Source organism: Salvelinus namaycush, unplaced genomic scaffold, assembly GCF_016432855.1.
Source record: "Salvelinus namaycush isolate Seneca unplaced genomic scaffold, SaNama_1.0 Scaffold229, whole genome shotgun sequence".
Taxonomy (NCBI): Eukaryota; Metazoa; Chordata; class Actinopteri; order Salmoniformes; family Salmonidae; genus Salvelinus; species Salvelinus namaycush.
In genome coordinates, this window is record NW_024059108.1 from 247,501 (window position 1) to 260,343 (window position 12,843).

At 50.3% G+C, this 12,843-nt stretch overlaps 1 protein-coding gene across 1 annotated transcript; it reads right to left on the minus strand.

The window, feature by feature from the left end:
• Positions 1–7,722: 7,722 nt before the first annotated feature.
• Positions 7,723–12,842, minus strand: LOC120038655 (pseudouridylate synthase 7 homolog-like protein). The gene is made up of 10 exons (XM_038984317.1): positions 12,552–12,842; positions 11,518–12,448; positions 10,922–11,081; positions 10,375–10,573; positions 9,990–10,088; positions 9,795–9,876; positions 9,290–9,452; positions 9,022–9,148; positions 8,752–8,799; positions 7,723–8,554 (listed from the first exon to the last, which is right to left on the minus strand). Exons 2-10 carry the CDS (start codon positions 12,431–12,433, stop codon positions 7,904–7,906), a joined length of 2,445 nt encoding a protein of 814 aa, XP_038840245.1. The 5' UTR covers positions 12,434–12,448; positions 12,552–12,842; the 3' UTR covers positions 7,723–7,903.
• Position 12,843: the final 1 nt, after the last annotated feature.

Genomic DNA, 12,843 nt, shown 5'->3' on the forward strand with positions numbered 1-12,843 from the left:
CACGCAGACACACGCACACACACGCGCGCACACACGCACACGCACGCACACACACGCACACACACATCACTGCTCAGACTGTGCTATTATGGTGGTGAAGTCAAAGGAGTTCACAGACACTCCTGGGCAATCCAGGCCCGTATTTTAGGTTAAGAGATGCTATTCAGTATGTGAAGAACAGGGCTGACATAACATCCACTAGTTAAAACACATTCAGGTGGTTGAGAGGGAAGTGTCTGAGGCCCAGGGATGTAGGCTACACGCTCCACGAGGGCTGTTGAGTTCAGGCTAGTTAGCGGGACATTCACATCTCACTGCCAAGCAGGACACACACACAGACAGAACCATCCCAGTTCAGACTTCAAACCCCAAATCAAAACTCCACATACAACCAAGACTGCTTGATGGTTGACCTCTAAACACCATGTAGTCACTTAGGAAAGGCTCTCCAGTTGTACTCGCCTGTAGGGAGGTGTACCACCACGCTATTAAGACGCTATGACCCATTATGTAGCCTTATGTCAGCCTGTCATATCCAAAACAACACCTTCCACGTCCGTCTATTCCCTCCAAGGCCTTGACTTGCAACACATCAGAGGTTCTGAAAGATAAATAGATCCCATTGTTCAGGGGAAAAGTCAGTACAGGAACTATTCAGAAGCCACATTTCATTTGAGATTTCCTCAGGAGGAGTTAATACTGTCTGCTGTACACTCCGTCTGGCACTCAGACTCTCTGCCCTACCCCTACAGGCAGGTACTCACCAAACGCTGCTTTGGCCTGAGTCTCGACTACAAGTCAGAACCCACAACCCCAAACTCAGACATACCACACTTACTCTCTAACAGTAAGGTTTTCACATCACTAACAGAAGCTAAAAATGGAAGTGAAGAATCAAATGAAATGATTCATGACAGAAATTTGATATGGTCCTGCCTTTAAACAAAATCTAGTCTGAAATCTACCAATGACCCACAGGAGAAACGCTGTCTGTCCCAAATGGCATCCTATTCCCTTTGTAGTGCACTTCTTTTGACCAGAGCCCTGGCACTATAAAGGTAGCAGGGAGCTATTTGAGATGCTGCAAAGCTGTCTGAATTTTATTTAGATTTCAGAGGGCCAGCCAGAGGCTGGAGCACGATGAGGGGGAGAATTATATTATATATATAGGGTTTATGCTTCATTACATTTCATATTAGTTCCCCTGAATATTCCCACAGCTGCTGTTACAATATTTTTTTCATTTAAAGATTAGCATAGCAATGACTTGTTGGGTACGGACAGGCATAGACTTAGGAATCAGTTTATGAGAATTGTTATCTGATAGAACCTGTTCTATCAGATTAAATTATCATTATCCTACTATAGCTTGGCAAGAGTTTGTCCAGTACTGGCATCTAAAGAGAGACAGACTAGTGTTAACATGTTTAACTCATTTACTGTACCTTCAAGTAGGTATTAATTCACTTGTTCACCTGATAAATAACTCATGAGGCACCATCAATCTCTAGTGGCCATGCTGTGAAGGCTGAGATCACCCTCTAGTGGCCATGCTGTGTAGGCTGAGATCACCCTCTAGTGGCCATGCTGTGCAGGCTGAGATCACCCTCTAGTGGCCATGCTGTGTAGGCTGAGATCACCCTCTAGTGGCCATGCTGTGTAGGCTGAGATCACCCTCTAGTGGTCATGCTGTGTAGGCTGAGATCACCCTCTAGTGGCCATGCTGTGCAGGCTGAGATCACCTCTAGTGGCCATGCTGTGTAGGCTGAGATCACCATCTAGTGGCCATGCTGTGAAGGCTGAGATCACCCTCTAGTGGCCATGCTGTGTAGGCTGAGATCACCCTCTAGTGGCCATGCTGTGCAGGCTGAGATCACCCTCTAGGGGCCATGCTGTGTAGGCTGAGATCACCCTCTAGTGGCCATGCTGTGTAGGCTGAGATCACCCTCTAGTGACCATGCTGTGTAGGCTGAGATCACCCTCTAGTGGCCATGCTGTGTAGGCTGAGATCACCCTCTAGTGGTCATGCTGTGTAGGCTGAGATCACCCTCTAGTGGCCATGCTGTGCAGGCTGAGATCACCTCTAGTGGCCATGCTGTGTAGGCTGAGATCACCATCTAGTGGCCATGCTGTGTAGGATGAGATCACCCTCTAATGGCCATGCTGTGCAGGCTGAGATCACCATCTAGTGGCCATGCTGTGTAGGCTGAGATCACCATCTAGTGGCCATGCTGTGCAGGCTGAGATCACCTCTAGTGGCCATGCTGTGCAGGCTGAGATCACCATCTAGTCACCATGCTGTGTAGGATGAGATCACCCTCTAATGGCCATGCTGTGCAGGCTGAGATCACCATCTAGTGGCCATGCTGTGCAGGCTGAGATCACCATCTAGTGGCCATGCTGTGGAGGCTGAGATCACCCTCTAGTGGCCATGCTGTGTAGGCTGAGATCACCCTCTAGTGGCCATGCTGTGTAGGCTGAGATCACCCTCTAGTGGCCATGCTGTGCAGGCTGAGATCACCATCTAGTCACCATGCTGTGTAGGATGAGTTCACCCTCTAATGGCCATGCTGTGCAGGCTGAGATCACCATCTCGTGGCCATGCTGTGCAGGCTGAGATCACCATCTAGTGGCCATGCTGTGCAGGCTGAGATCACCATCTAGTCACCATGCTGTGTAGGATGAGTTCACCCTCTAATGGCCATGCTGTGCAGGCTGAGATCACCATCTCGTGGCCATGCTGTGCAGGCTGAGATCACCATCTAGTGGCCATGCTGTGCAGGCTGAGATCACCCTCTAGTGGCCATGCTGTGTAGGCTGAGATCACCCTCTAGTGGTCATGCTGTGTAGGCTGAGATCACCATCTAGTGGCCATGCTGTGAAGGCTGAGATCACCCTCTAGTGGCCATGCTGTGTAGGCTGAGATCACCCTCTAGTGGCCATGCTGTGCAGGCTGAGATCACCCTCTAGTGGCCATGCTGTGTAGGCTGAGATCACCCTCTAGTGGCCATGCTGTGTAGGCTGAGATCACCCTCTAGTGACCATGCTGTGTAGGCTGAGATCACCCTCTAGTGGCCATGCTGTGTAGGCTGAGATCACCCTCTAGTGGTCATGCTGTGTAGGCTGAGATCACCCTCTAGTGGCCATGCTGTGCAGGCTGAGATCACCTCTAGTGGCCATGCTGTGTAGGCTGAGATCACCATCTAGTGGCCATGCTGTGAAGGCTGAGATCACCCTCTAGTGGCCATGCTGTGTAGGCTGAGATCACCCTCTAGTGGCCATGCTGTGCAGGCTGAGATCACCCTCTAGTGGCCATGCTGTGTAGGCTGAGATCACCCTCTAGTGGCCATGCTGTGTAGGCTGAGATCACCCTCTAGTGACCATGCTGTGTAGGCTGAGATCACCCTCTAGTGGCCATGCTGTGTAGGCTGAGATCACCCTCTAGTGGTCATGCTGTGTAGGCTGAGATCACCCTCTAGTGGCCATGCTGTGCAGGCTGAGATCACCTCTAGTGGCCATGCTGTGTAGGCTGAGATCACCATCTAGTGGCCATGCTGTGTAGGATGAGATCACCCTCTAATGGCCATGCTGTGCAGGCTGAGATCACCATCTAGTGGCCATGCTGTGTAGGCTGAGATCACCATCTAGTGGCCATGCTGTGCAGGCTGAGATCACCTCTAGTGGCCATGCTGTGCAGGCTGAGATCACCATCTAGTCACCATGCTGTGTAGGATGAGATCACCCTCTAATGGCCATGCTGTGCAGGCTGAGATCACCATCTAGTGGCCATGCTGTGCAGGCTGAGATCACCATCTAGTGGCCATGCTGTGGAGGCTGAGATCACCCTCTAGTGGCCATGCTGTGTAGGCTGAGATCACCCTCTAGTGGCCATGCTGTGTAGGCTGAGATCACCCTCTAGTGGCCATGCTGTGCAGGCTGAGATCACCATCTAGTCACCATGCTGTGTAGGATGAGTTCACCCTCTAATGGCCATGCTGTGCAGGCTGAGATCACCATCTCGTGGCCATGCTGTGCAGGCTGAGATCACCATCTAGTGGCCATGCTGTGCAGGCTGAGATCACCATCTAGTCACCATGCTGTGTAGGATGAGTTCACCCTCTAATGGCCATGCTGTGCAGGCTGAGATCACCATCTCGTGGCCATGCTGTGCAGGCTGAGATCACCATCTAGTGGCCATGCTGTGCAGGCTGAGATCACCCTCTAGTGGCCATGCTGTTTAGGCTGAGATCACCCTCTAGTGGTCATGCTGTGTAGGCTGAGATCACCCTCTAGTGGCCATGCTGTGTAGGCTGAGATCACCTTCTAGTGGCCATGCTGTGCAGGCTGAGATCACCTTCTAGTGGCCATGCTGTGCAGGCTGAGATCACCATCTAGTGGCCATATTGTGCAGGCTGAGATCACCCTCTAGTGGCCATGCTGTGTAGGCTGAGATCACCATCTAGTGGCCATGCTGTGTAGGCTGAGATCACCATCTAGTGGCCATGCTGTGCAGGCTGAGATCACCTTCTAGTGGCCATGCTGTGCAGGCTGAGATCACCTTCTAGTGGCCATGCTGTGTACGCTGAGATCACCCTCTAGTGGCCATGCTGTGCAGGCTGAGATCAAACCTCTAGTGGCCATGCTGTGTAGGCTGAGATCGCCCTCTAGTGGCCATGCTGTGTAGGCTGAGATCACCATCTAGTGACCATGCTGTGCAGGCTGAGATCACCTCTAGTGGCCATGCTGTGTAGGCTGAGATCACCATCTAGTGACCATGCTGTGCAGGCTGAGATCACCCTCTAGTGACCATGCTGTGCAGGCTGAGATCACCATCTAGTGACCATGCTGTGCAGGCTGAGATCACCTCTAGTGGCCATGCTGTGTAGGCTGAGATCACCTCTAGTGGCCATGCTGTGCAGGCTGAGATCACCATCTAGTGGCCATGCTGTGCAGGCTGAGATCACCTCTAGTGGCCATGCTGTGCAGGCTGAGATCACCTCTAGTGGCCATGCTGTGTAGGCTGAGATCACCCTCTAGTGGCCATGCTGTGCAGGCTGAGATCACCATCTAGTCACCATGCTGTGTAGGATGAGATCACCCTCTAATGGCCATGCTGTGCAGGCTGAGATCACCATCTAGTGGCCATGCCGTGCAGGCTGAGATCACCATCTAGTGGCCATGCTGTGGAGGCTGAGATCACCCTCTAGTGGCCATGCTGTGTAGGCTGAGATCACCCTCTAGTGGCCATGCTGTGTAGGCTGAGATCACCCTCTAGTGGCCATGCTGTGCAGGCTGAGATCACCTCTAGTGGCCATGCTGTGCAGGCTGAGATCGCCATCTAGTGGCCATGCTGTGTAGGCTGAGATCACCCTCTAGTGGCCATGCTGTGTAGGCTGAGATCACCCTCTAGTGGCCATGCTGTGTAGGCTGAGATCACCCTCTAGTGGCCATGCTGTGCAGGCTGAGATCACCTCTAGTGGCCATGCTGTGCAGGCTGAGATCGCCATCTAGTGGCCATGCTGTGTAGGCTGAGATCACCTCTAGTGGCCATGCTGTGCAGGCTGAGATCACCATCTAGTGGCCATGCTGTGCAGGCTGAGATCACCATCTAGTCACCATGCTGTGTAGGATGAGTTCACCCTCTAATGGCCATGCTGTGCAGGCTGAGATCACCATCTCGTGGCCATGCTGTGCAGGTTGAGATCACCATCTAGTGGCCATGCTGTGCAGGCTGAGATCACCCTCTAGTGGCCATGCTGTGTAGGCTGAGATCACCCTCTAGTGGCCATGCTGTGTAGGCTGAGATCACCCTCTAGTGGCCATGCTGTGCAGGCTGAGATCGCCTTCTAGTGGCCATGCTGTGCAGGCTGAGATCACCATCTAGTGGCCATGCTGTGCAGGCTGAGATCACCCTCTAGTGGCCATGCTGTGTAGGCTGAGATCACCATCTAGTGGCCATGCTGTGTAGGCTGAGATCACCATCTAGTGGCCATGCTGTGTAGGCTGAGATCACCATCTAGTGGCCATGCTGTGCAGGCTGAGATCACCTTCTAGTGGCCATGCTGTGCAGGCTGAGATCACCTTCTAGTGGCCATGCTGTGTAGGCTGAGATCACCCTCTAGTGGCCATGCTGTGCAGGCTGAGATCACCCTCTAGTGGCCATGCTGTGTAGGCTGAGATCGCCCTCTAGTGGCCATGCTGTGTAGGCTGAGATCACCATCTAGTGACCATGCTGTGCAGGCTGAGATCACCTCTAGTGGCCATGCTGTGTAGGCTGAGATCACCATCTAGTGACCATGCTGTGCAGGCTGAGATCACCCTCTAGTGACCATGCTGTGCAGGCTGAGATCACCATCTAGTGACCATGCTGTGCAGGCTGAGATCACCTCTAGTGGCCATGCTGTGTAGGCTGAGATCACCTCTAGTGGCCATGCTGTGCAGGCTGAGATCACCATCTAGTGGCCATGCTGTGCAGGCTGAGATCACCTCTAGTGGCCATGCTGTGTAGGCTGAGATCACCCTCTAGTGGCCATGCTGTGCAGGCTGAGATCACCATCTAGTCACCATGCTGTGTAGGATGAGATCACCCTCTAATGGCCATGCTGTGCAGGCTGAGATCACCATCTAGTGGCCATGCTGTGTAGGCTGAGATCACCATCTAGTGGCCATGCTGTGTAGGCTGAGATCACCATCTAGTGGCCATGCTGTGCAGGCTGAGATCACCTCTAGTGGCCATGCTGTGCAGGCTGAGATCGCCATCTAGTGGCCATGCTGTGTAGGCTGAGATCACCATCTAGTGGCCATGCTGTGCAGGCTGAGATCGCCCTCTAGTGGCCATGCTGTGCAGGCTGAGATCACCCTCTAGTGGCCATGCTGTGCAGGCTGAGATCACCCTCTAGTGGCCATGCTGTGCAGGCTGAGATCACCCTCTAGTGGCCATGCTGTGTAGGCTGAGATCACCCTCTAGTGACCATGCTGTGTAGGCTGAGATCGCCCTCTAGTGGCCATGCTGTGTAGGCTGAGATCACCCTCTAGTGGCCATGCTGTGTAGGCTGAGATCACCCTCTAGTGACCATGCTGTGTAGGCTGAGATCACCATCTAGTGGTCATGCTGTGTAGGCTGAGATCACCCTCTAGTGGCCATGCTGTGCAGGCTGAGATCACCCTCTAGTGGCCATGCTGTGTAGGCTGAGATCACCCTCTAGTGACCATGCTGTGCAGGCTGAGATCACCCTCTAGTGGCCATGCTGTGTAGGCTGAGATCACCCTCTAGTGGCCATGCTGTGCAGGCTGAGATCACCCTCTAGTGGCCATGCTGTGCAGGCTGAGATCACCCTCTAGTGGCCATGCTGTGCAGGCTGAGATCACCCTCTAGTGGCCATGCTGTGCAGGCTGAGATCACCCTCTAGTGGCCATGCTGTGTAGGCTGAGATCACCCTCAAGTCGCCATGCTGTGTAGGCTGAGATCACCCTCTAGTGGCCATGCTGTGCAGGCTGAGATCACCCTCTAGTGGCCATGCTGTGCAGGCTGAGATCACCCTCTAGTGGCCATGCTGTGCAGGCTGAGATCACCATCTAGGGCCATGCTGTGTAGGCTGAGATCGCCCTCTAGTGGCCATGCTGTGCAGGCTGAGGATCTTCTACATTCACACAACTAAATTCACTTCAACATTCAATGTGATTCTACCTCTAATCCACTGTGAAGAATTCTCATCCAGTCAGTAAATTAACAAAGCATTTTTTATTAACGACATGTCTGACAAATCAGGCAACGAATCGGCAAACTGATCACAATACTGTAGCAGTATCCTACATCTACACAAGAGGCCACACTGTGTACACAACACAATACTAATCAAAATACTGTACACACAGTAGTACATACAGCATCTGAGACTCCAGTCTAAGGGTCACATTTCATGACCTCTCTGAGGCAGACGGTAGCGTAGCAGGAAGAGTCCAGGTCAAAGTTCAACGTCAAACTAGGTGTGTCTGTGTCAGGGTACTGCACCGTTGACTCCCCCTGTCCATTACCCTGCACGCTCTCCCCTCCTCTCTGCCTCTCCAGACCTCCAGGTCTAGTTGTGTCTGTGTCAGGGTTCTGCACCGTTGACTCCCCCTGTCCATTACCCTGCACGCTCTCCCCTCCTCTCTGCCTCTCCAGACCTCCAGGTCTAGTTGTGTCTGTGTCAGGGTTCTGCACCGTTGACTCCCCCTGTCCATTACCCTGCACGCTCTCCGCTCCTCTCTGCCTCTCCAGACCTCCAGGTCTAGTTGTGTCTGTGTCAGGGTGCTGTGGTACCGCTCCACTAGCCTGCGACTTTCCATTACAATCCTGTTGCCTCTCCCCAGCTCTCTGGCTCTGCTCCAGCCTGTAGGTCAGGCTATGTGGGATGGCCAGTAAGGGGCGGTAGCAGCCAGGGAGGTTCAGTTTGAGAGGAGTGACTCTGAAACGACAGCTCTGTAGTCCGTCCCTCGCCAGTCTCTCCTGGTACCAGCCCCCTACAGGGTTCTCTGGGTACTTCACACTGTTGCCAAGCATGGGAAGAACCACCTGATGGAAGAGCACAAGAGAAGTGAACGATGGATTGAATAGAATCATAATCCATTTGATTTGTGTAGTGTTTTGTGGATGTAGGTTTCCCCGGGCTCGGCAGCACACTCAGACAACACACCCATGTTTGCAGAGTAGATGAATAGTTCAAATGGTACAAGGTACTGTAGAACAGGGGAGTGGACAGGTGTGTGTACCTGTCCTAGTGAGTAGACGTCCTCCTCTGCAGCAGTAACAACATGAATCTGGGGGAGTAGAGAGTACAAAGGTCCATCTCAATACCATCTTTATGACTGGTTCAATCTCAGTGAGAGAGTATCACCGGGTGTCATACTCAAAGATAGAGCCTAGTGGCCAACTGTCTGCCGATGAAAAATGATTTACACAAGTGACTTTGACTGTGTATTTGACTGTGTATTTGACTGTGTATTTGACTGTGTTATTAAGTCATCCTGTAACTGAACTACCTGAGGTAAGCTGGTTTCTCCCGCCTCTATCCCCTCCTCTCCCCTCTGCTTCCAGACCAGATCTCCCTGCCTGGCCCTGTGGCCCAGCGTGGCCAGCCTGTGTGCAGCCGCCTCGTTCCAGACCCGGCTACAAATCAAAACAATCTTTATTGATATAGTATACTTCAAACAAAGTGGGTGAAGAGGAAGTAGGAATACAAATAGAACCATAAAGAATAAAGGATTCAGAATATTGAAAGCAATAAAACAGGTGATATAAATCCCAGACCTGCAGTATGCGTGGGGGTAGAAGACCCTCATCCCATGGGGCAGGCTGAGCCAGGCACGGGTGCAGCCCTCTGGGCCTGTCCCATAGCGATGTAGGGCCCTCAGCATCATCCTCTCTCTGGCCTTGGACATGGGCATCAGAGACAGGGCCTCCTTGGCATTATCTGAGGAGAGGGAGGAGAGGGGTGGAGGAACAGGGTTAGAATGGAGAAGAGTAGAACATGAAATACATGTATTTATTTCCTACTGTATTATTGACTGTATGTTTGTTTTATTCCATGTGTAACTCTGTGTTGTTGTATGTGTCGAACTGCTTTGCTTTATCTTGGCCAGGTCGCAGTTGTAAATGAGAACTTGTTCTCAACTAGCCTACCTTGGTTAAATAAAGGTGAAATGATTATTAAAAAAATAAATAATAATAATTGTATCTGAAAAAGGTTGGGTTGATAAAAACAGAGAACATGGTAAACAGGAAATGGTGACTAGTGTAAGCAGGAATTTCTCACCAGTCTGGAGGAAGTGTCTCTTGGCAACGCTCTGAGGGTCATCACCCTCTTCTGGTGTGAAGAACAGACGGACAGCTGCCACCTGAGACACATGAAAGACAACCCACACCACAAGTCAGACAGAACAAATAGAAACATTGACATCCACTGTTTTCAGTTTCTTGTAATATAAGAAGACAGAAGATGTAAATGTACCATTTCCCCTTTGAGCAGGGCCAGTCCGACGCGGTCAGACTGAACACTCTGTCCAGTCCCAAACCTCTGAGGTCCATAGTAGTTCACAAACCCCTTGACCTAAAAGAACTGACATTTAATAACTTCTCACTACAGATCAGAGAACAACACTCCTCAATTACTCACAGTGCAGTGGAAATGACTATCAAAGTGCACAGAGAAATCTACATTTGTATCCAAGTTTGCGTCTGGGGACCAACAGGGTCTGATGTTTTTATTCAGCCAATCAAGCGCTTGTTGATTAGGTTGATTAGTTAAATTGAGTGTTTCAGTGCTGGACTGGACAAAACCCTGCATCTCTCCAGGACCAGGGTTGAATGGAGGCCACAGAATAGGAGTGTCTCACCTTTACGTTGTCCACAGCCTCCTGCACCAGTGAGTCCAGCTCCATCAGTGTGCCATGACCCTGGTGTGGTCTCAGATCCCGTACCACCAGGTCAAAGTGGTTCCCCTGGAGTCTACCCAGATGAAGAGGCTCAGAGACGGAGCGGACGGAGGAGAGGACCACCCCCCTCTTCTCAAACTCACTGGCCTTCTCTCTCAGCCTGACAACACACATCCCTCCCATCAGCACTAGTCTGACCGGTCCCCATGATGAGGACAGGATATGCATCAGTGGACAGTGAACTCACTGGACTAGTATGTTAGAAATGCATGAATGTGGTGGTGGTGGATGAGATGAGTTGAGTTTGCCCCCAATAGAATGTAGCACTTTGTAAATACCATCATTATCATCAAACCATAGCCAAGGATAGCCTGGTGGTCCAGTCTGTTAGTGCTTTAGTCAACTCTCTGTTTGTAGTCTAGGGGAGTTGACCACAGCACAAAGGCTAAGCCAAGGACTTAGAATGTGTTGCTGTTTCCATTCAATCTAACAACTGTACTGTATCTACCGTTGTGGTGAGATCTTCTTGACCACCATGGACTGGTAGGTGACGGCCCTCTTGTCCTTGATGCCAGCGTAGGTGAAGTCAGAGGGCAGCACACCCAGGACAGCTGCCATGTAGCTGATAGCCTCCAGAGTCTCTAGGTTCTCCTTCCTCAGAGTGAACGCTGCAGGGGGAGGAAACCCATGGCAATAGTATCCACACTAACTTCCTAGAATACATGCCCAACACATTGCTTCATTCTAAGTAGTATGCAAGTATGGCCAAGGGAATAGTGTTATGAGTGGGATGAGGTTGGTCTTAGACAATGATTTAAGGTCAGTTTTGTGGGGTCCATGTTCAGGATTTGGGGACGATAAATCACAAAGGATACGTTTATTTGTCACGTACAGTTTAAAGCAGATGTATTAATGCTTACTTGCAATGCTTACTTGGGCTAATAACATTCTTCTTGCTGTACATACAGCATCATAAGAGAAAAACATATCAAGTAGGAGAGAGAAATAGGAGAGAGAGTAAACAGAGAGAGAAATAGGAGAGAGAGTAAACAGAGAGATATAGGAGAGAAACATAGTCTGTGAAGTTCTCTATAGACCTCTCACCTGTATAGACCTCTTCCTCTTTACTGTCATCAGCCGTCCTCTTCCTGGGTTTCCCTTTTTCTCTCAACCTGACCGTAATGGCCATAGTCTTCTGCTGCTGGTCACTGAAGCTCTTAGTCTCCACCAGTTTACCAAACCGTCTACTGAGGAAGTGGTGCACTGCCGTCCTGTGCTCCTTACTGTCATCACCCCTGAACGTGTACACAGAGTTAGGCATCTTGGTGTCGATGAACCTGATAAAGTCTTCGGCCTCCTCCTCGGAGACCAAACCTGATAGGAGCTTAAAGTCAGGGTCCTCCTTAACCCTGATCTCTGATTGGTTGGTTACTGTCAACAGGAAGGGAAAGTTGTGTCGGACAGCACGGTGGACGTTAGCTCTTTGGTGTTTGTCTGGGAATGAACCCAGGGATAGCTCTTGACTGGCCATCTTCTTCTCACTGCCATTGGATGATTCTTGGTTGGCCAGATTCTTCTCAACGCCATCATTGGGACTTGATGACGCCTCTCTCAGTAAAGCAGTGAACTGCTCTAGCTCTTCACAGACATCCTGACCCAGTATCGTGCTCAGGTCAAAACAGTCTTGGCTGGCGGTGGATGTGATGTCACCATTCTGACCGGGTCCAGGTACTGAATCCACACCCTTTACAACCGGAGGACAATTCTCTTCTTTGAGGTTGTGTTGATGTTTTGGGCTAATAATATTTGTCTTTCCTTCAGACTTGGCACCTGGGCATGCCTCAGTAATGTTGGATGATTGAGGGACATCAGATACACTGGGTTTAGTAACCATCTGGCCATGGATGTCTATCTCTGTGACTACAAAGTCTCTGGTGGAGTTCTTGATGGTTCCATAGAACCCTTCATGTTCTGAGATGTAGCACTCAGGGACACTCGGTGCTTCCTCCTTCATAGTCATGGTAGATAGACTGTCCTGTCGCAAAGAAAGGGATAAAACCAATATTATACCCAAAGTTATGTAAAATCAATGAATTGAAGATCAGAAGCCATGTATTAAGCCAGAGTAACGGTTTTACCAGTTATGTAATGTGTAGAGTGAAGCGCCCGTGCTACAAATATTTAATTTTCTAAATGAATCAATGTGTCACCATAACACACTATAACATTGTAGCTAGCTAGCTAACACTGTTAGGATACGTTACTGTTTACCAAGCTCAACCAACAGCAGAAATCATAGTCTTTAAACAATTTGTCATTTCACTTATATCATCTAATTATAAATGAATGCAATAATAAATGTCCTAAAACGACATATTTCTTGCAATACATGTCTAATAAACAAACACATGTGCAAACTGTAGCATGAGA

Bases quoted from the DNA above. Each gene is read 5' to 3' on its own strand.
- LOC120038655 (XM_038984317.1), bottom strand. From the start codon at position 12,433: ATGACTATGAAGGAGGAAGCACCGAGTGTCCCTGAGTGCTACATCTCA. The intron at 10,574-10,921 runs GTAGATACAGTA...GTGTGTTGTCAG, and splicing joins AAGAAGATCTCACCACAACG to GCTGAGAGAGAAGGCCAGTG. The intron at 9,453-9,794 runs GTGAGAAATTCC...CCCTCTCCTCAG, and splicing joins GAGACACTTCCTCCAGACTG to ATAATGCCAAGGAGGCCCTG.